Genomic DNA, 25,941 nt, shown 5'->3' with positions numbered 1-25,941 from the left:
TTTATTATTTGCATATGACTTGATATGTTTATTGTTGTCCTTGTTGTCTGGACAACCTAGAAGGATTAACAACACCCCAAATATTTAATGTCTATCTCTACATATGGCCTGTTGATAATGCTTTAGCCAATGGTTATCACTTTGGGAATGTGTATCCTTCTTACATTCGATTTCATCTGCCACCTTTGTTACCTTTCAGTTGGATTGGGGAGAGCCTTTTTGAATCTTGACTTGACTTTCAGCAGTCAAAAATCCGATGCCTTTGCTGGAGCTGTGTGTAAAGGAGATGGCTCTTTTCAACTAAGGTGTGTGCACTTTTGAATCATTTTGGAGAAAAAGCATCCACCATGCACACTTTACCTCTAAAACCAGCCGTGTCACTTCACCTCATGCCCATCCAAAATTTTATCCATTTGCAGACACAAAATCTTCTTTTGGTTGGCAGAACTTCCATATGAGGCCTTAGAATGATAGTGAAACACCTTCACAAAGTTAAATTGTGATTCCTGTGGTCTTCACCCCTGGCACAAATGGTCTGGGCATGGCCAAGTGTGGCTGCCTCATACACATACCTTGTTCTTATTACTTGTTTGTAGAAATAATCTTTTCTATCTAGGGCCTTTTCTATTAATCGCTTATTGAACCGAAGAGAACATATTCGCTTACCTAGTTGCTTTAAATAAGAGCTGTTCATGGGACTCTGAAATGGTACAGTATGTACCATTTCAGAGTCCCATGAACAGCTCTTATTGGGTGGTTGGAGGAAGAGTCTACAGATTAGAAAATTGTCACAGAAAAGGCATCTCAGTCTACAGAGGGAGAGGGATCACAGGAAATTATTCAGATGGAACTTTCCCTAAACAGAGCATGTATTTATTGTTGTCCTTGTTGTCTGGACAACCTAGAAGGATTAACAACACCCCAAATATTTAATGTCTATTCCAAGGGTGTCAAGCTCACATTGTCACGGTGGTGTCACGTGACATACCATGACTTTTTGCTAAACTGGGCATGGGCAATACCAATCTGTGACACATCTGGCCCTTGGGTCGTGAGCTTGACACCCTTGGTCTATTCTGTTATTATCTTTCTTCACAGGTTTGTGACTATTCAAAGAAATGGTAGAAGTTGGAGTTGCACAAGAAGCCAAATTCTTCTTGAAATGTTAGGATAACTTTTGTCAGAGGAAGCTTGTTCTTTTGTTGCATGATGTCCTCCGGCCTGCAAAGAATTGTTTCTTGAAAAATAGGCTTTTTCCTGTCTTCTGGCAAGATTTGGTTGAGCTGCAATTTGTAGGTATCAATTTGAAGATTATCCATTTCACATTTCATCTAGTCCCAATAACTTCATTTGTGTGAGCAATCTAGTTTTACCCAGTAATTGTCCTTCTATTGACAGAAAGCTGTTTAATCCCACAGAAGTGCTTATTATTAAAACAAAGGGGGGGGGTTAAAGGGGGTTAGGGAGGCAGGTGAATTTCACTGATTCCTTCTTCCACCTTTCCTGCTGTCACCTGTAGTCCTTTTTGCCACCTCTGACACTCTTCTGAAAGTCATCAATTGTATGGGGTGGATCTGAAGAAATGCAGTGGGAGGTGTCTAATGAGAGAAAGTAAAAGAGTCCCTGTGGATTTTACTCTGCTAGTTGTTGCCAACTATAGGGGGCAATGCTCATCTCTGTTTCAAGGCTATTGAGCCAGTGTTGTTTGAAAATAATGCCATGGTCATGTGCCCAATATGGCGTCATCGTTACCTTCCCACCTAAGTGGTACCTATTTATCTGATCTCATTTGCATGCTTTAAAATTTCTGGGTTGGTTGAAGGTGGGGTGAGCTTGTGCTCCGGTCTCGAACCCAGGTTGCTGGCTTTCCAGCCGACAAGCCCAGCATTTTAACCACTGAGCCACAGCACTTCACCTCTGTGAGAGAAGGAAACTAACTAAAATGTATGTCCTCCTTGTCTGCTCACACTACCACCTACTGAATCAAAAAATCAATTTTTTTCAGCATCATGAAAACTCATTGAACTCATCATTAGATATAAAACACTGCATTACCTTATTTATTATATACAGTAAATGTATTATACACTATACAATATGATACTGATTTAAATAAGACATTTGCTTCCTTTCCTAAAATATAGGAGCATTAAATTTGCAATTGTTTAAAAGAGTGAAAAAATGTTCATTGAAGCCCTCTGGAATTATGGAGCTCAGTTTTAAAATCCGTCTTTTAGTCTCTTCTTTCTAAGACAAAATTAGCAGCTCATTTTAAGCATTTTTGTAGTAAGAAAATGACTAATAACATTACCATGAAGTAAATGACTCCATGTCTAACTGCTTCAATGAACTTTTTGATGACAAAATATCTTTTGCTGAAACTTGTTAATGTATACTTCTGTGAGTGTGGCTTTAAATAATACTATTAAATGCCCAAAATGGTACAACGCAAAACACAAAACAAATGGTAACAAATGTGTTAATGTGAAGTTGGCTGAGGGTACTTAGTACATTTTCTCCTTTAACTCCGGTCTACCAAGATTTCACTTTCCTTAAGGGTATACACGGATATTTAGTCGTTACAAGACAGCAAAGCCTCAGTTTTTTTTTATTTCATATATTCCTATTGACTTTTTAAGATTTGACTAGCTGGAATACCAGTAAAATGTTCTTTTTCATTTTATCATCAAGGAGCAGAGACTGGATTTATATGCACACTGCATCAAAACATATTTTGTTTGGCTTTGCCTTATTCTGAAATCCAAGCTTATTTTGATTTATTCAATAAAACTATGGTTAGACAATTCATAATAAAGCAGGGATGACTATAGTTGGGGTGAGGTAAGAGGCCTAGGCAGCATACATGACCACATGGTCAAAGCCCCCTACCCAGAGGTGGTATTCAGCAGGTTCTGACCAGTTCTGTAGAACCAGTAGCAGAAATTTTGAGTAGTTCAGAGAACCAGTAAATACCACCTCTGACTCCCCTGACCCCCATCTATTCTCTGCCTCCCGAGTCCCAGCTAATCCAGAGGAAATGGGAATTTTGCAGTAACCTTCCCCTGGAGTGGGGAGGGAATGGAGATTTTACAGTATCCTTCCCCACCAAGCCATGCCCACCAAGCCATGCCCACAGAACCGGTAGTAAAAAAAATTGAATCTCACACACATTGACTAGAAAAAAGGGGGCTCTTCCCCTTATCTATGCATCACATAACATCCATATACAGAGGGGTGCTGTTTCAATCAGGTTTTCATGTCTAACATCTATCTATCTATCTATCTATCTATCTATCTATCTATCTATCTATCTATCTATCTATTTATCTTCCCCCCTCCCATAATTAAAAATAATAGGTGAATTTAGTCAATATGCTTAACTGGCTCAAGGAGAACTAATAAAAAGTTGAAGATGGGGCTGCCTTTGAATCAGTTTCGTGCCTAAGGTAGGACTCAAAGTCTCAAAGACTCAAAGTTTCTGGCCTTCAGCCCTTACAACAAACTGGCTTTCAGCATGAGGTACAAATACATACAGTCAGTGAGGGAATTAAAAGAGGATAATATGAGACCAGGGTTCTTTGAGGAGAAACTAACCAATCTCAGTCTTCCAGGTAATGAAACCAGGGAAGTAAGAGTTAATATAATTAATATTTTCTTCCTGCTGCCAACAACAAGTCCTGCAGGAATCCTGTGAAAAAGGAGTTGTTCTATAGGAGCTTCTTTTTATTGTTGACATAAAGTACACACCTGAAATCACCATTATTTACTTCCCCTCAAAAGTAAAAGCAAACAGAACAGAAGGAAATAACAGCCTCCCATCCATCAAGGGAAAAGATGTAGAAAATGCCAAATTTCCATCTGACAGGACATTGGTGGTGGTGTGCTGCCAGCATATCTGGGTAAATAATTACTCTAGGTGAGTGCAAACACAACCATTAGATAATGTAGGGCTGGCCACTGTGTTTCCACCACCTACACCCCAGACTTGTGAAGCTAAAAAGAACCACAATTGCCACACTATATTCCTCCAGAATAGAAATGTCCTAATACAGAAATCATTTTCATAAACTTCTAAAATCTTTTTCACTATGCAGTCCTTTTTTTGTTTGATTTCTAGTTTGCTCATTTGTTGCAGTACTTTTCATTTGCTCTGCTTTCTAAATCTGATTTAATCAGAAAAGGTGGGCCCTTCAGGTCTATTCTCTTAAAAGATGTCATCTAACAGAATGTAAGCAGTGCACCTTCCTACCAGTAGTAGGGGCCCTGCCCTATGGAACAGGGTCCTCCCTGAAATCTAGTAGGCCCTTACACTTCTAGTCTTCTAGAAGGCCTGAAAAAGCTGGGTTCTTCTCTTCTCTTGTTGGGTGCCAGAAATGTGCACGCGCAATAGTGCGCATGTGTGCTAGCACCCATAATGCAAAGTACGCCCCCACGTGTGCATATGTGCACAACATATGCACATGTGGCCATGCTTCCCCCCACACACACACACACACGCCACACTCGCCTCCAAGCTGAGCTTGGTATTTCCTCCGGGGGACTGGGGGGAGGCCATTTTTGCCCTTCCCGGGCTCCAGTAAAGCTTCGGGAGTCTTAGGAGGGTGAAAAAGGGGTCCAACAGGCCTATTGGAAGTTTTGAAATGATATATTTCTGGCTTTTGGAGAGCCTCTGGGCAGCTGGGAGAGGCTGTTTTCACCCTCCCCAGGTTCCGGAGTCTTTACTGAAGCCTGGGGATGGTGAAAACGGCCTCCCACAGCCCTCTGGAAGGCCAAAAATCAGTTGGCTGGCACCACATGCACGCTGGAGCTGACAGCTCGTGTGTCAGCAGATATAGCTCTGTGTGCCACCTGTGGCATGCATGCCATAGGTTCGCCATCACAGGGACAGGGTACGGCTACAGTCCAGAAACTATTATTGTTTATGTAGTGAGGCCACTAGGGGTTGGACTTGTTTTGGAATGCTGGTTTTTGTTACTTCTTTTATTGTTCACATTGGGAGCCACCCAGAGTCACGGTACATAAGCAAAGTGGCCATATGTTTCATAAACAAATAAATATAAGTATAAAGAAGGAAAATATTAGTTGACCCTTTTTGCCATTCAGTGAGGCAATTGAAGAGAGGGAAGCTGTGTAATTAAGAGGTATCTAACTTAAGTGGAACAGCTTGCCTCCAGCTGTAGTGAATGCCCCAACACTGGAATTCTTTAAGAATATATTGGATAGCCATTTGTCTGAAACGGTATAGGGTTTCCTGCCTAGGCAGGGGGTTGGACTAGAAGACCTCCAAGGTCCCTTCGAACTCTGCTATTGTATTGTATTGTATTAATTCCAAAGTATTTTTCAGACGAAACAAATATAAAATCTTACATTCATACAATCCGGAATGTTTTTCAGTTCTCTATTTTACTAACTTCATGGTTTTACCCTATGAAGAGTAGAAGCAAGCATAATTAAAATCAACAGGTTATATTTTTTCTAAACATGTTGAGGTTCAAAGGGCAAATTTTAATATTCCACAAGGGGTGGGTTATAACTAAATTCCAGAGGTGGGTTATGTTTTTATTGGCTTATTTATGCTCTAAGACGTGAAAGCACAACACACACAAAGCCATCCAAAACCTGCGGGGGTAATCCTGTGGCACTTTGATGTTGCTGAAACAGAATTCCCAGCAGCAACAGCCAATAAGGCTAATTGTGAAGAATGCTAGGAGCTACAATTCAGCAACATCTGGAGAACCTCTAGTTACCACTCCAATGAAAGGCTGGCTTCATAGGACTGCACAGTACAGTTCCTGATCTGTTGCTCTACAGCCTTGTTGCAATCACAGCAATTATGTAATCACGGACTTTGCCTGGCTGAGTTAAAGGAACCTTCCCAAAATGTCTAGACAGATTCCCATTTTGATATATACTTTGATTGGACTCCAGCCAATCCTAACGGCAATAGGGGAAACTTGTATATATAAGGTTAGCCTACATCAGCTTCATCTTATCTGAGTTGGTCTCCTCAAGCATAGATAAACAAATTCACAGTATGTTTCTTGAGCTATGCCCCATGTTTAGGGGTAAATAAATATGAAGTTCCTTGGAGTATTTAAAAACAAACATTTTGTCCAAGGTAAAATGTTGTCTTAATACAAAATAGATACAAAAGAGAAAGTTATTGAAAACGATGTCATGCTGCAGCCATCAAGAAATCTGAGGAAGCAGTTTAGCTAGACCTTTTTCAGTTAGATTTCAGGCTGAAATTTAGAATAGATAGCCTCAGTTGTACTTGCCGATGATCGGTGGCAGAGCCAGGATGGGGCTGGTACATCCATCCTTATGCTCCTTTATCTCTCCAGCAGTTTTTGAAACCATCAAGCATGTTACCCTTCTGGCTTACCTCCAGGACTTTGAAATTGCTTTACTGCAGTTCTTTTCCTTCATTCACAGTCATTTCAAGTTGGTGTTGATTAAAGGGCTAGGAGATATTGGTCCCTAGATTTCTTTTTTGTGTGGTATCACAGGACTTGGCCCTCACACCTCATTCACAATCTACATGAAATGTGTCTGTGTGGGATTTGGATTTGCTATAAGCGGTATGCTAAAAAGTAAAGGTTCCCCTCGCACATATGTGCTAGTCGTTCCTAACTCTAGGAGGCAGTGCTCATCTCTGTTTCAAAGCCTAAGAACCAGCGCTGTCCAAAGATGTCTCCATGGTCATGTGGCTGGCATGACTAAATGCCGAAGGCACACAGAACGCTGTTACCTTCCCACCAAAGGTGGTCCCTATTTTTCTACTTGCATTTTTACATGCTTTCGAACTGCTAAGTTGACAGAAGCTGGGACAAGTAATGGGACCTCACTCCGTTACGTGGTGCTAGGGATTCAAACTACTGAACTGCCAGCCTTTTGATCAACAAGTTCAGCATCTTAGCCACTGAATCACTGTGTCCCACAAGTGGTATGCTAAAGATATCCAATTATATGTTTCAGACCCAGGCCAGCCAAGTGAAGCTGACAAAGCTGTGTCCCAATGCTTGGATATGGAAAAACTATACCCGGCTCAGTCAAGACCAAAGTAGCTGTTAGTAGTGTCATCTAGATCCAGGGAAATTCCATTTTAAACTTGGATAGGGTATCATTTATCAATGTAAGAGTGGTGCACAGTCTGGGGTGGGAGATGTCTTCTTGGACTGAAAACTCCTGCTTGAAGAGTAGGTGACAATTATGGGCAAAACAGTATTTGCATCCTTCCAGTTGTACTCTTTCCTAAATCAGTAAGCCCTTCAGACAGTCACTCAGAGAGTAATCTCTTCCTACTTGATTATTTCAATGTGGGCTGCTCTTGAAGATCCCTCAGAAGCTTCAACTGGTCCAGAATGCAGAGGTGCAGACAATGATGGGCATGCCTCAGTAGTGATATGTGTTCCATGAGCTGCATTGATTTCAAATTTTCTGCCAGTTTTGTTTTCAAGAAGCTGGTTGTGACCTATAATGCCCTGCATGACATTGGGCTCAGTTATTTGAGGGACCCTGTAAGTGCAGCCAGTATGAACCAGTAGAGTTGCACATTCCAAATCCCTTCAGTTAAATTAAGTTACCTTTCAGGAACCAGGAAGCATGTCTACTTGTCACAATATCTGCTTCTGGAATTAGAGTCTTTCTGAGATCTTGGTGATTTCCACCTGGATGGTGTTCCAGATGCTTAAAAAACTGTCTGCTCTCCCAGAGTAGGGATAGGTAACTGGAGTCCTCTGTAAAGTGTGTCTGTATATGTTTTCTGTGCTGTCAGCCAGCTTTGCATTTTTTTCCAGATTTGGAGAGGCCATTGCCCACACTTGTGTATTTTATTTTAAAAATAACAGAGCAAAATATTACAGGCTAGAAAAATAATTTTGTGAAAACAAAGCATTTTCCCCCTTCAGAATTCTAATAAATACTAGATCAGTTTGAAAGAGGCTTATTTCTAACAAAAATCTATTGCCTAGTGTATCTCAGCAGGTGGCAGCACCAGGTTAAACTTATCTGTGCATGGAAGCTACCAGTAAGCAGATTGCGACCTGGTTAGTACTAGAGTAAAACAGACTATCAAGTCTTCCAGATATAGTGGCTAGATTTACAATTTTGAAAAACTTTCAGATGAAAGCAGTAGTAAATCACTTAGCTGGCTAGAAAACCACAGATGTGTCTATAAAATCACCAGGAATCAAAAGAGGCTTCATTTTACTTGTTTTTATCACCTTCTATGGTCCAAAAGTCTTCACTATCTATAACTAAGCAGAATGAATGTTCAGCATAATTAAGGCATAGTGCATTATGCAAATACAACAATAAAAATGTCACTCACCCAAACTATCCCCTTCCAAAGAGATCTAGTTTTTCACATATTGTAAGATGTGGTATTTGTTAGACCCAGTTAAGAATTGTGCATAGGTTTCTGATCTAACTTTGACTTTCATAACTTGTATCTTTGGAAGTCTCATCTGATGTAGACAATCAACAAGCTATATACATTAATTCAATGGTTTCTTTTTACATACAGCCCAGGTGAAAGCAACAAAGATCTACAATTTGTGCAATAGTGCAAAATGCCAGAATCCTGCATCATGTGTTCTACTTTTCATAATTATCCTTATGGCTGATTCATGCATGAATGTTTATAACTCACAGTTCATTATTCAATGACTCCTGGCTTTATGTGCTTGTTTTGGAAGAAAACCAGATCATGATAGGATGATTTAAAAAGCTGGCTCTGTGCTATATATTATATGACCATCTTGTATCTTCCTGGCAATCAAATAGGGAACATTCAATTGCAGAACTTAACCCCTAATTGTCAAAAGCAATGAGCAACAACTCCTTACTCTCAAATGTATCCCTGCTTTACTTGCAGGTTGACTCTGTTAAGAAAAAGTGATTCACTTGTCTCTTTCTGAGACTGTTTTCCAAAGGCAAACCTTTCCAAATTCTTGACAATATTAAAATGAAACCAAAGAAAACTGAAGCTAAAAAGCCACTTGTGGTTGTTTTTCTGACCCCACCTCTCAAAGGGTTAATACCAAAAAAATGAAGAATTTGATCAGTTATCTAGAGTGCATAGAAATTCAGAGCTAGGCAGAGCTACAGTTATCATGGAGATCCAACATTCTTTACAGATGCCCAAAAGATATTCAGATGTTTACGGTTAGTTACTGCTTGATTCTTCACAATTAGCTGGCAGGGCTCAGCAGCTGAATACCCAGGTACTTGCAGTAAGAAAGTCCTGATCTACCACAACAGTTCATATTGCTTGGAACATGCAGATCATTTGAAATATATTTTGGATTACAGCTAGCAGAATTGCCAGCAGCCCCGACATATGTGAGAATAACAGACTGAGGGGAGTTATGGTAGACAGCTGTCCCTTTACCTACAGTGTCACATTGCAAGGCACCTTTAAAAAAAAAACAAATCAGGCAGCTCAGTAGCCCAGGATTTTTGCATTTCAGAATGTAGGCAACCCATTATATATTTGTAATTACTTTGAAGATCTACCCTCTGGATGCATCAATTGTTTCCTACTTTCTCATTTTAGATCACTGAATTGTATTCACTTTGAATTTGAAATTTTAGTAATAAAATGTCAGTGACTGGCATTGGCAAGAGATCTGCCTCCTTCTTGCACAATTTTCTACCATAAAGGAGCCTTGCCCTGACTCCTACAATGTAGTCTGACAAGGGCTACAATTGCGGAGGTTGTTTTTCCACGCAGCGGTGCTTTCCCACAAAACCCCTTCTTGACTCTTGCAGAAAAAGAGCAGAGGCAACACAATTACAACCAATACAGCAGAGGGTCAGACTTACATGGAAATAAAGTGAAGGCAACCCTTTCAAGGCGGCCATCCCTCCCCGCCCCCACTCCAGCTAAGCTAGACCACTCTTACCATGTGCCACCATGACTATTGATCACGGAGCCAAGAGTGACGGTAGTTAGAGTCCAAAGCATTTGGAAGGCACGGGAGTGAGGGAAACTGACTTAAGGAAAGGGCTGCTTCTTTATAACCCAATGGGGGGAAAACAGTCTATCCCAGCATTGAATCCGGGCGTCTTCCTAATAACCTAAAGATTCTTCCCCTAAGGTGGAGTTCCGGATGGGGGGGGGAGGGTCGGGCGACCTTTCACTGCCTCGTTTCGTTAACCCCACTTTCTCCCACACTCCTCCAGAACAGGAGCCCTCCTCTTTTTGCAACACACACGCACAGAGACCCACACATCCTGAGTCACCGGCCAAGTCATTCAGAGAACGCGAGCCGATTTACCGCTGCTATCCTTGAAGGAAGGCGTCGGGGTGTTCCGCAGGCTCTGGCTCCAACCCCTCTCGCTTTCCTCCTCCTCCTCCCGTTGCTGTTGCTCCGCGGGACCCAGGAAACTCGTTTCCAAGCCACCCTGCACTTGCTGCTGCTGCTGCTCTCCCTCCTGCTCTTCGGCTGCCGACGCCTTGGAGCCTTGGCGTCCCCCAGTCCTGCCCCGATGGCTGCGTCCTCCCTCGGGGGTTTCGCCCTCCTCCTCGTCGTCGTCCTCCTCCTCGGAGGCAGAGCGGGACTCGGCGGTGGTGCTATAAAATGGGTTGCCGCTGCTGTCCTGGCCCGATTCCCCGAAGACATCGTCGGAAATCTGCAGGCTTTCATAGCGGCAGCGGGCTGCCTCTAGAAGGGACAGTGCCTTGAGCCGCTGCCCTCCGCCGCCGCCGCCGCCGCCCTCCGCCATCATCTCCACCGGCGGCGTCAGCAGCCGCCCTCGCTCGGACGGATCCTCCGACCGCAGGCAGCAACCCAGCAGCAGGAGCGGCTCGGTCACCGAAGTAGGCAAGCAGGCTGGGGAAACATCGATTCCGCCACCGCTTTCTCCTCCTCCACCGCCTCCGCCACCTCGGAGCCCAGCCTCCCGCTCTCTCCGGCACAACCCGCCCGTATGTGTGTGCAGAGCCATGGGTGGAAGCAGCCAGCTTAACATCTCTTCCAGTACCTCCTCATCTAGCCAATTACAGCTGCAGTCCTAAAACGAGAGGTGGGGTTTTATGAGCGCTCCCGATGCCCTGAGACCACCCATTTCCCCGCCTTGAAGGGGGAGGAGCTCCGCCGTTTAAAATCACAGAGTTGGTTTTGAGAAAAAGACCAGAGGCTGCGCAAAGTCTACTGATCCAACGCGAGAAGTTTGCAAGTGGCTAATTGACTCCGAGTCATGCGCTACAGCTGCTTGATGCCTTTCTCCACGCAGCCAGTTTCCCGGATCTCCGTGGGATCTATCTTGGGAAGAGATCGCTTAGCGTTTTTCCTGGGGGTTTTTAACGCTATTGGAAGGAGCTGTCCGACGCTCTGGTGCTGAAGACCACAACTCCCGGAGTCCCACCGCAAGACCCTTTGGATTATGGATTAAGGCAGTAATTAAAGTAATTTTTATAAGAAGCGGTTGAGCTCACCACCGATTATTAAAGAGTTGGCACATGTTCAGGTAGGAAGACGGCAAGCAGCAGGACCCAGCAGGAGGCATGCCTGGAGCCAGAAACGAATTAGAAAAATTGCATGCCTTTCTGCATAAACAGCAGGATAAGACACGCGCCTGGCAATAATGACCATCCTGTCACCTCCACTTCCTCGGAAAAAAGCTTCTATAAGCAGATATGGTGCACTCAGCTATGATTTAGGGTCTTCGAGTTACTTTCGCGGTGGTGTAAACAGGAGTGTCACTAATTTACCATCAGGACAAAGAGAGCATATTTTAAAGCAACAATAACAAAAAGATTGCAAAGAGGGAAGCTGAGATCTGGAAGTGACCACAGAACCCGAGACCTTGCCACTATTAGAGAAAACGATCATACCTAGCAATATATTCAATAATGGCAATGACTACATCATGTAGTAGTCTGTACTTTGGAAACACAGTGCTAGAAGCTGCAACGAAGGAAGCCCAGAGCTTTGGAACAGATACAGCTATTTGTCTGCAATGAACCAGGGAGCTCCATTCCAAATTGCTCTGAATTTTCCTACCAAAAAAATCATTGTGCATTAATTTAAGATTCACTGAAAATTATATGCATCTCTCTGCTACTATATAACTACACAATAAATATATACAATTAAAATATGGGATGAGGGTTAAAGAAGCTTTTTATAGGGAATGACTATGTTCCTTCTGAAGTTGTCTCAGCAGTACAGATGCTGAATAATTCTCAAACATTTTCAAACTTCTACTTTTATTTTATGTTTTTACTTAGAAATTACTGAAGGTCTAAACTACAGATCTGGTCTATAAATCAATGTAGTCTGGATAGTTAATGTTGCAGTACCTGGAGACACCAGAATGAAAAAGAAAGACCTGGAAAAAATCACAAAATACAAAGGCCTGCAAATAGGAAGACAGTGGCAAAAGAGAGCACCAATAGCACCAATAGGGATAGGCAATTCCAAAACATCTGGAGCACCACTTGAACACCATCAGCATTGACAAAATCAGCATCACTCAATCACAAAAGACAGTTTTACTTGGAACCGCTTATATGTTGCAATACACAGTATCTTTAACACTATCAAACAACATCTGAGTATCCCAGGTCCTTGGGAAGGACTCAATAGGTGGATAAAAATGTGAAATTCAGTCTAAACATCTGACTGTGTAGCCAGCCATGATAATGACAACAACATATGTTGTCTCTAGCCCTTATAGGCTGAAATAAGATCTGGTGCATAAGCGCACCAGAGTGCCTACCATACCTGTCCTAATATCCCCTTGTATTTGTATCCATTTTATGTATTAATAATCATGTTTACACATACATCTGTTATCTAATTCATGCTTGACGAAATAAATAATTAAACTTGCTATATACAGCCATGGGTGGGGGAGGAACAACCTAAAAAATATTGGTACTAGATAATGGAGGTATATCTCCATTCATATAAAGGGGCATCCAGGGTTTTATATCAGACTTGACTGGTGTATTTATTTATATTAGTTAGCTTGTACTTTATATTCATAGACAAAGTCTTTTCCAAGTTTGTTATGAAACAAACCTAAGAGATAGGTTCATCTGTTACAGCTCCACATTCAATGGTGGGTTGCTCTTACCATAGCTACCGGTACGCTGCTCACGGGGCCACGCATCCTGTTCGTACACATGCACTGCGCACACATGCGCAATCCACACACACACATCCTGTGACACCCAGCTACTTGTTGGGGCTCGCGCAGGCACTGCATGCTGCACGTGCGTGCATAATTGGCCGGTTGCTTTAAAAAGTATAGAACGTGGACAGGCGGGTGGGCCAAATGAGCCACTGTACCGGTACACTGTCAGCTGCTCCCGGCTACTACCAACACATCCGGACCGGACCAGGAGGAACCCACTACTGTCCACCTTTATATATTGACTAGATCCAATTCAGACCTTTTATGAATCATTTTTTCAGTGATTTTTCTCAAACTCATTCTTATTTATTTTATATATTCTTACTTTTAATATTAGAAGTTTAATTAGTGCTCTGTTATAAAATTAAAGATGCTTTTCAGTATTTTTAATGTATTAATTCTTCAGTATTTTTAATACAAATCAAAGACTATTTCATTATTGTTTTGACCAAACCAGGACAAACATTTGTACGTTAATTTGTTGGAAACAAACCTAATTTGTTTGGGATTATGAGTTCATTTGTTAAGGTTGATCAAGTCTGCATATACTGGCATATACTGCCATACACATAAATTGGTTATCATTTTCCAACTGTGTATTTCTCTTGCTTTATAAGAAATATCTACAGACATATACCTCCACATGCATTTTGTTGTTGAGTCGTATTGCAGAACATACAATTGGAATTTAATTAACTTAAACTTTAAGCCATTAAAGGAAAACAAGCAAATGAATAAGCAAAATAATTAAAAGTTTAAGTAACTTGAAAATTAGATAAATTTCTTAGTGCAATTTAGTTAAATCCAGATCTCTCTTAAACAAATAGATGATTGCATCCTCATTATTATCCTAATAATTATTATGCCTATATTTTAATTACAACTGTGATGTAGTGGGAAGACTAAGAAGCTTCAGTAATGCTAACAGAAATGCTATTGGGAGGAAGAACTCCTGATATAGGCCACACTTAAAATACTGCATCCTGTATTGGTCACCACAATGTAAAAAAGATGTTGAGACTCAATAAAAGGGCAGAGAAGAGCCACAAAGATGATTAGGGGACTGAAGGCTAAAGCATATAAAGAATGACTGCTGGAATTGGGTATGTTTAGTTTAGTGAAAAGAAGGACTAGGGGAGACATGATAGCAGTGTTCCAATATCTCAGGGGCTGCCAGAAAGATGAGGGAATCAAACTACTCTCCAAAGCACCTGAGAGTAGAACAAGAAGCAATAGGTGGAAACTTATCAAGGAGAGAAGCAACTTAGAACTGAGGAGAAATTTCCTGACAGTTAGAACACTTAATCAGTGGAACAACTTGCCTCCAGAAGTTGTTAATGCTCCAACACTGAAAGTCTTTAAGAAGATGTTGGACAACCATTTGTCTAAAACGGTATAGGATTTTCTGCCTGAGTAGGGGCTTTGCCAATCTAGCAGTTCGAAAGCTTGTAAAAATGCAAGTAGAAAAATAAGGACCACTTTTGGTGAGAAGGTAACAGCATTTGGTGCGCCTTTGCCGTTAAGTCATGCTAGCCACATGACCACGGAGATAACTTTGGACAGCACTGGCTCTTCGGGTTTGAAACGGAGATGAGCACCACCCCCTAGAGTCAGGAACGGCTCGCACATATGTGCGAGGGGAACCTTTACCTTTACCTAGGTGGTTTGACTAGAAGACCTTCAAGGTCCCTTTCAACTTTGTTATTGTATTCTATTCTATTTGCTGGAAAGGTCAAAAGAGCATGAATGAAACTAAGGATAAGGCACTACCACAATCAGTAAAACATTGATTGCTCCCTTGGGATGTCGAGCAACAAGAAAAAAAATCATGCACTCAGGGCATATGATGCAATCAGATTATGGACAACAAGAGCAACCATGTCTAGTAACACTCCGGGAAGTTGAAGAAGGGGAAGAAGGTAAGAGGGATGAATAAAGATGATTGGAATATCCATGGAAGACCTACAGATTATCACAAATGCAGGGAGGAGAGTTGCAAAGTGCATATGATCAACTCTATCCCAATTTAGTGATATCAAATTATAATTTTTTACACAAAATTGAAACAGTAAATTCATAATTGTATCTATGAAAACCCAAGCTTAGCCTCTAGCTTCCCCGGAATATAAACCACTTGCCTCCCCTTTATGTTTCCTCTTCTTGGATCAAAATTTCAGACTGATTTTTTTGAAACTAAAGATATGTTAAACTGTAACTTTTCATTTTTGCAAACAAACATATCTTAAATTAACCACCCCCAAAAAATCCTATGTTGAAAATTCCTATTTATATATGTTTAATTATTTATTAATTTCAGTATTGATTTTATGTATGTTTTATAATATTTTTCTTGAAAATTATTTGAATTTGAGAGTACATTAATCATTGTACATAAAGAAGGAAATATTGAGTAGCATACCAGAGATTTCCATTCTAGGCTTAGTTCAGTTCAACATATTCATAAATCATTTGAGGAGGGGTTAATATACTATTATCAAAACTGCAAATGATACAAAGAAACAGGAAAGAGTGAACATCATAGAAGTTTCAGGAGGATCTTGCTAGGCTAAACTAATGGACAAAAAAGTAAAATGAACTTAAATAAAAACAAATGCAAAATCATGGAAAGGATTGAGGTGTTTTGGTCGATCATAAGTTGTACATAAACCAATAGTAAGAGAGGCCTGCAAAAACAAGTGAACCAATGAGTACAATCCCAGCTGGTATGAGCAAAGTGTGTTATCAGGATCAAAATTCATGTTTCCTCTTGACTGAACATAGGTTAGATTGCATTTCGAACACTACAACCATTTCTAAGCATTACACTAGTGCAGGGGTCACCAACCTTTCGGACCTCAGGGACCACTAAATTCATAATTTTAAATCCCATGGACCACCAATATGAATTAGTAATAGGATGGGATCTTTCAGGCACTTAGCTTGGCCAAGTGGAGGGAAAGGCTGTTGGTGGAGAGAAGCAGCCAGGGTCAACCCTAGGTTTGCTGTCCATTGAAGCTAGGAATCTCAAATACAGCCAAGAATGAATGTTTGTCTTGTAGCCACCCCAGGCGCTTCCTGGGCGGGATCTTGCTGATGGCGGCAGCTTAATAGAGCTGCCCCCGGGTTTCTGGTTGCGTTATCTGCCTAGATATCTGGCAGGTACCTCACTCTTCAGGCAAAGAAGAGGGGGAGAGAAGATACAGCTGGCAAGAGCTTTTCCTTTGAAGTTTGCAGCCTTTTTGGCTGCGAAGAGAAGGGGGGCCAGCCGAGGCTGAATCATTATCCCCGTGCCGGAAATTCCTAGCCGTCTTCTTCACGGCTCAAAGTAAGATACCTCCACTTAGGACAATATAGTTTGAGGACCCCTGATTTAGTGCAATATAAAAAATGCAAAGATTTTTCTGGGGACCATCAAAATTTTCTCACAGGCCACTAGTGATCCATGGACCACCAGTTGGTGGCCACTGCACTAGTGGAGCATGTGCAAAGTATAGCAATTAGGGCTTGGAAGGAAAACCATATGAGGAATGAATGGAGGCACCAGATTTCTTTATTCTGAAGAAGACAGTGGTGGGATATAACTGTCAACATACAGTATATTAGAAGGCTTGTAGAAGATAGAATTACTCAGAGTTATTTCAGAAAGCAGGACAAGGACTATTTAAACTAAAAAGGAATATTGTAGGTTTTAGTTCAACATCAAGAAAACAAATGGCAATGACAAGAGCTGTTCAACAGTGAAACAAACACCTTGGGAAGTAGTGGACTCTCCTTTTTCAGAAGTATTTAGAGGCTAAATTGGCCACCTGTCAGATTTGCTAGAATAGTTGGGTTTCTGCACTGGGCAGGGGGTTGGATAAGATGATCTCCAAGATCCCATCCCACCCTTACATTCTATAACTTTATATTTTTAGACATTGTTTGTAGTTGATTGAATAGTAAGGGGAAATATGAATGAAATAATTCATTCAAGAAAAATGATGGTGTAAAAAGTAAGACTGGGATATGATTCAACCTTAGGTCTTAGACCTTGATTCACTGTCAATCAAGGAAGCTTAGAGAAAAGTCTGATTCTAAATGACACCAGATAAAATTATAGGATGAGGACACAACAACATTTTCAGAAGTAGTCATCCAATCTTCCATGTCTATGCACTGATTAAGATAGTAGTGTATGTGTGTGTGATGGAAAGATAGTAAAATGTCCCTGTGTAAACCTAAGTAATCTGTTAGGTTGAGGGTGGGAGTGTGCATGATCCTTCTTCCACAGTTTTATTAATCCTGTAAGTGGATTACCCTTATCTTTGTGACAAATAACTTTTTTCATGCTTCTTACAAGCTAGCTTTCCTGCTGATTCATCATGTAGCTTTTAGGTTTTCCTATTTTATTCCAATATATCAACATAATGAATACAATGATGTGCCACACAAGGCAGCCAATCAAGTTTGTAAAGAGGGCAAATGACGTGTATTCATTTCACACACTCTGGATAAATATTTGGATGCAAGGATGCTACATGTTTCTTTTACTAAGCTGATTTTCTATTATTTATACTTTGGTTTAAAAAAGTATAGCAATGCTATAGAATCAGACAAATAATAACATTTCACTTAAATTTTACAGGGTAAGATTTTGGTTCTCTAAATCAGTGACGGTGAACCTTTTTGGCACCGAGTGCATGCGCACTCATCTGGACCGCAACCCAAAAGAAGAGCTGCCCAGGAGGCATGCATGCACCAGAAAAAGAAGTTTCAGCTAGTCTTCCAGTTACTGGCGCACATGCACGTATGCTCACTCCAGAAAACAGAAGACCAGCTCTTCCAGTTTCCAGCACTGCCACATGCACGAAGGCCAGGTGATCATCGCTCGTGCATGCATGCCAGAAACCCAGAAGAGAAACGGGAGACATCGTGCATGCCAGGTGACATGGCTCCATGTGCCACTTTGGGCATGCGTGCCATAGGTTCACTATCACGGCTCTATATCCTTCACTGAAAACAAATGCCATTGAACTTTTTGAATTACTGTCTGTTTGAACTCTGAACAATTGCCTGTCAAAAGTTTGGAACACCCTCCTGAGTTTTAACAAAATAACACTTGCCAGCCAAAAGGCAACCTTTAGTTTTTAAGTACACTTTCAAAATCTTTTCCAGAAAAGCGTTACTATTTAAAGACTGCAAAAGCTTGCTATCATCTCATTCACTTGTCAAAGCAAAGAGATTTATTCTGCTTCCCTGGTATTCTAGCATTTGGTATCATTGTTTCTGGCTTTGTGAGCCACCTCCACCCCATCACTGAAATCTGCCCCCTTTCAATTCTTCTATTCTGTACTTTGAAACAAGTAAGAACAACTTTCTTGTTCTGTAGCAGCCTTTTAGATATTTGATGACATCTCCTATAGCTCCCCTCATGTTACTTTGCTGCCTGTTACCCATGATCAGCCCCAGGTCTATCCATGGGGAAGAGGGTGGGGGAAAAAAAATCAAACTAGCAGCTACAACTTTAAGACTGAAGACCTTTTTAAAAATATGCATAATAGATATGGATCTTCAGTCATGCAGTCATTCTATCCAGGTTCTTTCCTAGAATCTTGCTTGGCATAGATTCTTCACCATGTTATAGATCCTTTTCAGAACACACTCAACGTTGTTAATATCAATCTTAAAATATGCATGCAAAACTGGTTCTAGTACCCCAAATATAATCTCATCAAAACAAGAAGAGATTGGAAGCCTACACAGAAAGAAATGGAATTTATTTATTTATAGTAGTTATGCTTTCTTATCATTGTAACTCTGGTAACTCCACCCCCATGGAAAAAGGGTTACAAAATACAATTTAAATAATCAAATCAATGACATATATGTTTAAACTTATCTTAAAATCCAGTGGGGAAATGCAGGGTGGTATAAACTGAACTATTTAAGGGATTCTAATATCTATTCATTTTGAAAAGGATTAGTAGCAGATGTGAAGGATCTACTTCTGCTTTTTATTTACATAGATGCAGATTTACATTTCTAGAGTGCCATCTCAACATCATGGAAAGAAGGAAGGAAGGAAGGATGGATGGATGGATTACACAGACAGCAATCAAAAGCACTTGTGTAAGAGCAGCTGCATTTAGAAGAATGACTGGTGACTCTGTGAGTGGTATAAAAAAATTTAGTTGGAAGCCAGTATGATGAAAATTGCTACTTTAATCAATTCAATAGAAGGCAAATCTTGGATTTCAACATAGAAGAGGGAAACCTAAATTTAAACATACACACCTGAGCTAAGAAAGTCCTTGGGGAATGCCAAGATCATCAATATACTTCAATCTAATGCCCCATCATCTGTAATGGTTTGTGGGAATATTCTTGGGAGACGGGGAAGTGCCACAATCAGGGAAACAGTCAGCTAAGAGGCAGCTTAGCCAGCAGAAGGGACTCTCCCTAATCTGCAAAAGGCAACTGTGTGTCTGTGTACTTTTAGACTTGTATATTTCTGTTAATATAACCATAGAACAAAGTAGAATTAGTCCATCTGGTTTTGCTTCCTGTCTGGACTTCCTCACAAGACTGACATCACCTGAGATCACATGACCACTAGGGCCCAAATATATTGTTCATCCTGATTTATCTCAGCAGCTATCTAAAGAAGCAGCCTACAACCTTGTGGGTACCAGGAACCAGTTCCATGGAGGGTGATTTTTCCGCAGATCATGGTGAGGGGGCTTTCACACACTGCCTGGATCCTGCATGTGTGTGGATAGGGTTTCACTCACTTGAATGGACCAGGGGTTGGGGGACACCTGATCTAAAGAACAATTTGGAAAGCAGGTAAACATAAAGGCTCCCTTAAGTTTGGCTCCTGGTAATCACATGAACACAGAAATAGTTTGCACAGCCTTCTTAGATCTGACCCTGTTTAGCTTTTTGAAATCAGTCACTGTTGTTTAGGCACCAGGTGTTTTTTCTCAATTTCCCAGCCCTAAATTAGAGTCTTGGGATTCCCTTGTCGAAGCACTAACTACTTAGTCTGATGCTGCTTTTAAGGATCAACTAAGTTGGAAAGCAAAATGATTATTTCTCAAAGAAGCCAGAGAATTGGAATGGGGGCTATACTGAGTCCCAGGGACTGTAACAACAGTATATGTGGAGGTCACCTCCAAGAACAGGCACAGTTTCATCATTGTCACTTTTGGTTTCCCACTCCTCTTATGAAGTGAGATTTGGCTCCTTATAGTATGACTTATCATGTCATTTTCTGAGCTTGGTGATGATGACCAAATTAGGTCACTTCCCTGTGTTCTGATTATGCTACAGATTATCTCTCATCACACAATAATTAATCATAGAACTTTCACACATCCATCACATGATTTCCAGGCAAAGAATGTGATGCTGACAAGCCTCAATATTCTATAGACACTTTCCAGCAGGCTCCCTGCCCTAAATTGCTCTCTCTCTCTCTCTCTCTCTCTCTCTCTTTTAAAAAAGAACACAGAATTTTTATAATTTTAGGAATAAAATCAATTCAATTTTAAAATAAATCAATGGGGATCTAAAACAACGCAATTCTAGGTGCAGCTATGGGATAACCCAACAAAATACAAGAATACAGCCTGGATAAAGGAGGTGGCTAAGAATAAAAAAAGAAAATAAACTGAAATAACTTGTCGTAACAGCAGAAATAATGGAGAAAAGAACAAGGAAGATCAAGAATTGCTGAGCACCAGATGAAGATAAATTGCATGTCTTTTGTTTGAACCATCTACATCCACTCATTCCCCAACAATTTAACCATATATTGCAGAGAGGTGAAATTGAAGATTGGTTAAAATCTGGTAAAGTTTCCCTGATAATGAAAAATCCAAAAAAAAGGGACAACACCAGGCAACTATGGGTCCGTTACTTGCTTACCAACATCTTTCAAATTGCCAGCTGGTAGCCAATACAGTTCAACAGCATCTAGTTCAAAACAAACTCTTTCCATCTAAGTAGAAGGGAAATTACCCAAACAGCCAAAGGACAAAAGATCAGCTCCTAACTGAAAAAATGATTTTGGAAAACTGCAAGAAACTTGAAAGAGCTTGGGTTGATTACAAGAAAGCATTTGATTCCCTGCTACATGATTGGATAATCAAGTGTCTAGAAATAACAGCAGTCAATAGAAACATCAGAAGCCTTGTGTAAAGATCAATGCACAATGGAAGGAACAGTTGCTGGTCAATGGTGATAGTTTGGGAGAGATTAATATCAAGAGAGAACTCTTTCAATGAAATCACTATTACCACTACTGGGCAATTTCAGTCATTAGACACACAGCTGGAAGAATGGACCCGACCCAAGCAGAACTAAAAGCCCTGGATAGGAAGTAGAGAAAAATAATGAAAATGAATCATGGCCTTCATTCACACATTGGCAGACTACTTACCAAGCACACAGGTGTGTATGAAATGTTGCAAGTACACTAGAAGTTTAAAAAAAGGTGGGGGCATTGGAAGAATATCTGAAGGACAAGGAAGAAGATGCAAGTTTGTACACTGTGAAGCAGTGGTGAAATTCAATTTTTTTACTACTGGTTCTTGATGGGTGTGGCAGGAGAAGGATACTGCAAAAACTCCATTCCCACCCCACTCTGGTGGCAGCAAGAGATGGTATTTGCTGGTTCTCCGAACTATTCAAAATTTCCACTACCGGTTCTCCAGAACCTGCCAGAACCTGCTGAATTTCACCCGTGCTGTGAAGGCTTACTGAATATCAGAGAGACCAGACTGGCTTACAAGATTGATCAAATGAAGAATAGAAAAGAGAAGTGGGAAGGCAATTACATGGTCAGTACACAAAATGCTAGCAAGTAAAGCAGGTAACAAGACTCCATGGGTGGATAAAAATGCCAAATCTAATTTAAACATCTGACTGACTATGCAACCTAACATAATCACTTTTATTTAGCAAATGATACAAAGGATTTTTTAAAAAAAAAACAAATATGGTAGATAGCTGTAGCCCAAGCAATTACTGGTATAGACTTTCATGGTTGGTGACTGTTGGATTTCAGTTTTTAGGGACATAAATTTCCTGATAGCAATTATAACTGGCATTTTCAGAGGCAAAGTGATCAGCTATGCTATGGAGACCACAAGCAAGTGAATTGTCTTTCTGTCTTTATAGCATTATAGTCATCATCTGCCTAGAAAGATAGCAACCCAGTGAGTCCCTTCTTACTTCCCTGTATTCAACAACTTCCTTTATGCAGAGCCAAAAGAGTAATTTCAATGTTACTATTCAATAACTTCTCCTTCCAACTTTTAATTTTATTTGCAAAATAATAGACAAATATATGCAATGTGTGTACAGAAGATATGCAACGCAGAAGGGGTAGAACACTTTTATTTTAATTCTTTTGTTTCCTTTTTGGTGAAGTGGAGCAAAGATGTTTGTTTTAGCACAGACCAGGTCAGCTTGAAAGAATGGCTGGCAAGCATTAATTGGCTGCTACTTGTCTGTACTCAGTTGGGGGGTGGGATCAGCTGACTCTCAGGTCAGTTTAAAGAATGATTGCCTGGATATTGCCCATCTTGCTCAGGATAACATGCAACCATCATGCATAACAGCTATTAATAGCCATATTCTCCATGAATTTGACTAATCTCCTATCACAGGCATCCAGCTTGATGGCCCTCACTAATCTTGTGTAGAATTTCATAAATTACTTAAACACGGCATAAAATAGTACATCCTTTTCTCCCTCACAAATCTTAGAGCATATAGTATTTTAAGAAAGGCAGCAAATAATTGTCCTTTCTGTTTTCTTTGCACCATTCAACATTTTATGCACTTGAATTATATACTCTCTTGCCTGCTTTCTTCTATTGGATATATATGTATGCACAGAGAGAGATGGGGGAGGGAGAGAGGGAGGGGGAGAGGGAGGGGAGAGGGGGAGAGAAGGGGAGGGAGGGAGGGGGAGGGGAAGGGAGAGGGAGAGAGCCATCAGTCATCAGCCTATTCCCTTTTAGGGTAAGCACCACCTTAAAGTGCAGAAAAGAAGTAAAAACCGGTAAGCAAAATTAGGACCGAAGATTTTTTTAAAAAAGGAAAAGGAAATATATTGTAGCTAAATCTGTTTTGCATCAAACCATTATACCTCTCCATATTATTTTGTCCTTGCAAATCATCCTTAATTACAGTATGTCCACTTAGGTGTCTCCCATGAATACTCTCTTCTGGCCCCCTGTGCTGTGTGGGCAGAGAGAAAAGAAGATCAGAGGGGGAAAAAATTTTAAAGGGCCAAGGCAGGAAGAATGAGTAGCCTCTTCCACTATTGGATCTGTCCCTTTCCACTATTGACCTAAGCTCCATCTGTAACCGAAATATATACCTACTCTGGAGTAAACTCTCTGATGAGTTCATGAGTTATTTATCTCAGCAGCATAGAAGTGTTTTTTTCAGTATTTTCTTTGGACCCACTCCCACCCCTTCAGATCAGAACTGTCCCAGCCAAACATTAACAAGTTCTGACCCAGCCCAGATAAGTGAGCCAGACACAGATACCTGTCACTTCTCCACTGCTTATCTCAAGAAATGGGGCTCTGGATTTTTTTTAAAGCGGGGCCATTTATGGCCAAATATGAGTCCTAGCAGTGCTGTTGAAAGCAAGTACTGGGCTTGATTGAGGTGTGGGGGCAGTGGTGGGTTTCAAAAATTTTTAGAACCTCTTCTGTACGTGTGGCCTGCTTTGTGGGAGTGGCCTGCCGGCCATGTGACTGGGTGGGAATGGCTTGCCAGTCATGTGACTGGGTGGGCGTGGCCAACTTGTAAAATGTGGTGAAACTCACTTAACAACATTCTTAGCAACCAAAATGTTGGCTCAAAAACTCTGGCATTTGAAGCACACAAGTCTTAAAGCTGTCAAGTTACAAGACCCTTGCACCCCTAACCCGTTAGAAAAAAACCCCAGGGATGTTCAAACTTGACAGCTTTAAGACATGTGGACTTCAACTCCCAGAATTCCTCCTCTCGCTCTTCATCTTGATGATGTGTGGACGGGCGGGGGGAGGGAGCTGGAATCTGTTCTAAACGGCACTGTAGATTTGTGGAACCTCTTCTATGGAAGAGGTTAGAACTGGCAGGAACCCACCTCTGTGGAGGGTGGGACTTGAGCTAATATAGGCAGGTTCCTAATGCACCCAGAAGTGTCATTCAATGCATTATACCAGGGCTCACCAAACTTGGCAACCTTAAGACTTGTGGACTTCAATTCTCAGAATTCCTCAGCCAGTATGGCTGGTTGAGGAATTCTGGGAGTTGAAGTCCACAAATCTTAACGTTGACAGGCTTGGAGGACCCTGCATTATGCAAATGACTGTTTGCTGCAGTGTATGCTAAACACATTTGCCAAAATCCTGCTTCCTCCAAACACTGTGGAGAAAGTTTATATTTAGCATCCCTTTTGTGCTCTTCGACTTTACAATATCACTCATTGTCTTTTTAAAAAAAAATTACCATTATATTTTTTTAGGAAATATACCAGATCTCTTCACCCTTGTCTTCAAATAGTGCTTACCTCCATGTAAATAATAATGCCTGAATTATTATCTTTCACTTGGAATGGTTAACACCCTTACAAACAGCCTTTAAGCATAATAACAGCAAGCTAATTTCCCCCTTAATTGGATATCATTATTCAGTTTGACTTCCTTCTGAAACTCTTATTATATTTTATTATATTATATTTTACTATATTTCCAATCACTCTTTAGTTATCAGATGCAATACATTTTATTAAAATGCATTTCTGAGTTAAGTCTTCCCAGATTTGTTATGATGTGAGAATGAATAATATTCAGATCTCTTTTTATTGCCTAGAATAATAATCCTCCCTTTTATGACAGTTCATAGAATTCAGATCCAATAATACTTCTTTTTCTTGAAATACACGCAAATGCGGAAAGCAAAAAAAAAAAAACCTCTTATAAAATGACTGTCTTCAAAATGTCTTCTCAAATGTATTTCTTTCAAGATTTAAAAGCTCACAAAGCTTCTTGAACTGATCAGTGTGGCATAGAGAACCTTAGCTCTAAATAAACTGTCATTGATTCCACCCTGGAGAAGGACAGCTAAAGGCAGCAAATAAATTGAAATACCTTGTTGTCCTACTTATCTGAGGGGGGGGGAGTTCCTTAGAGAACTGTTGATAAATACATTTACAGAAAGAAAAGTCCTATCACAGTTTTTCTCAAAGATCATGTGTGGATTTACTGCAAGTGTTGGGGCTAAAGAGAAGGAGCCTACAGAACCTAGATCTCCTCAGTCAAAACCTAACACTCAATGACAATTTTAGTCAATCTAGACCAGTGGTTCTCAACCTTTTCTTCACCATGGTCCCCTTTTAAATAGCTTTTGTGGTCACAAACCATCAAGACGTAACTCAAGATTTAAATCATAACATTTCTTCAAGCTCTTGCAGACCCCCTGTGATGACATCAGGCTGTCCACGGACCACAGGTTGAGAACCACTGATCTAGACTATGCTGGCAGCAAATGATGACATTTCTTTCCCAATATATATGGCAGCCAATGCATATTAAGGCTATCCTTCACACTGCTGGATCTGATTTTTTCATGATGCATACAACATACTTACTCCACAATCTACCATAGGATCTTAGCTGCACCTCTCCTTCAATGTATTGTTTTTTTCTAGAACTCTTTGAAAAATAATTGAAGTACTAACTGGATACAATTTCCATACATTATCGAATTGTTTAGTCATAGCAGATGGTCACATTATCGAACTCT

General features: G+C 40.7%; 1 protein-coding gene across 1 annotated transcript in view; it reads right to left on the bottom strand.

The window, feature by feature from the left end:
- The window catches only part of PGBD5 (piggyBac transposable element derived 5), an 89,503-nt gene extending 78,476 nt beyond the window's left edge, over positions 1-11,027 (bottom strand). The window contains 1 exon segment of the mRNA XM_032215891.1: positions 10,284-11,027. Coding sequence (XP_032071782.1) covers positions 10,284-10,977 — 694 coding nt within the window. The 5' untranslated portion in view covers positions 10,978-11,027.
- Positions 11,028-25,941: the final 14,914 nt, after the last annotated feature.

The sequence above is a fragment of the Thamnophis elegans genome, chromosome 4 (genome assembly GCF_009769535.1).
Source record: "Thamnophis elegans isolate rThaEle1 chromosome 4, rThaEle1.pri, whole genome shotgun sequence".
Classification (NCBI taxonomy): domain Eukaryota; kingdom Metazoa; phylum Chordata; class Lepidosauria; order Squamata; family Colubridae; genus Thamnophis; species Thamnophis elegans.
The sequence above is the reverse complement of the archived record's forward strand: the minus strand, read 5'-3'. Positions and strand labels throughout refer to the sequence as shown.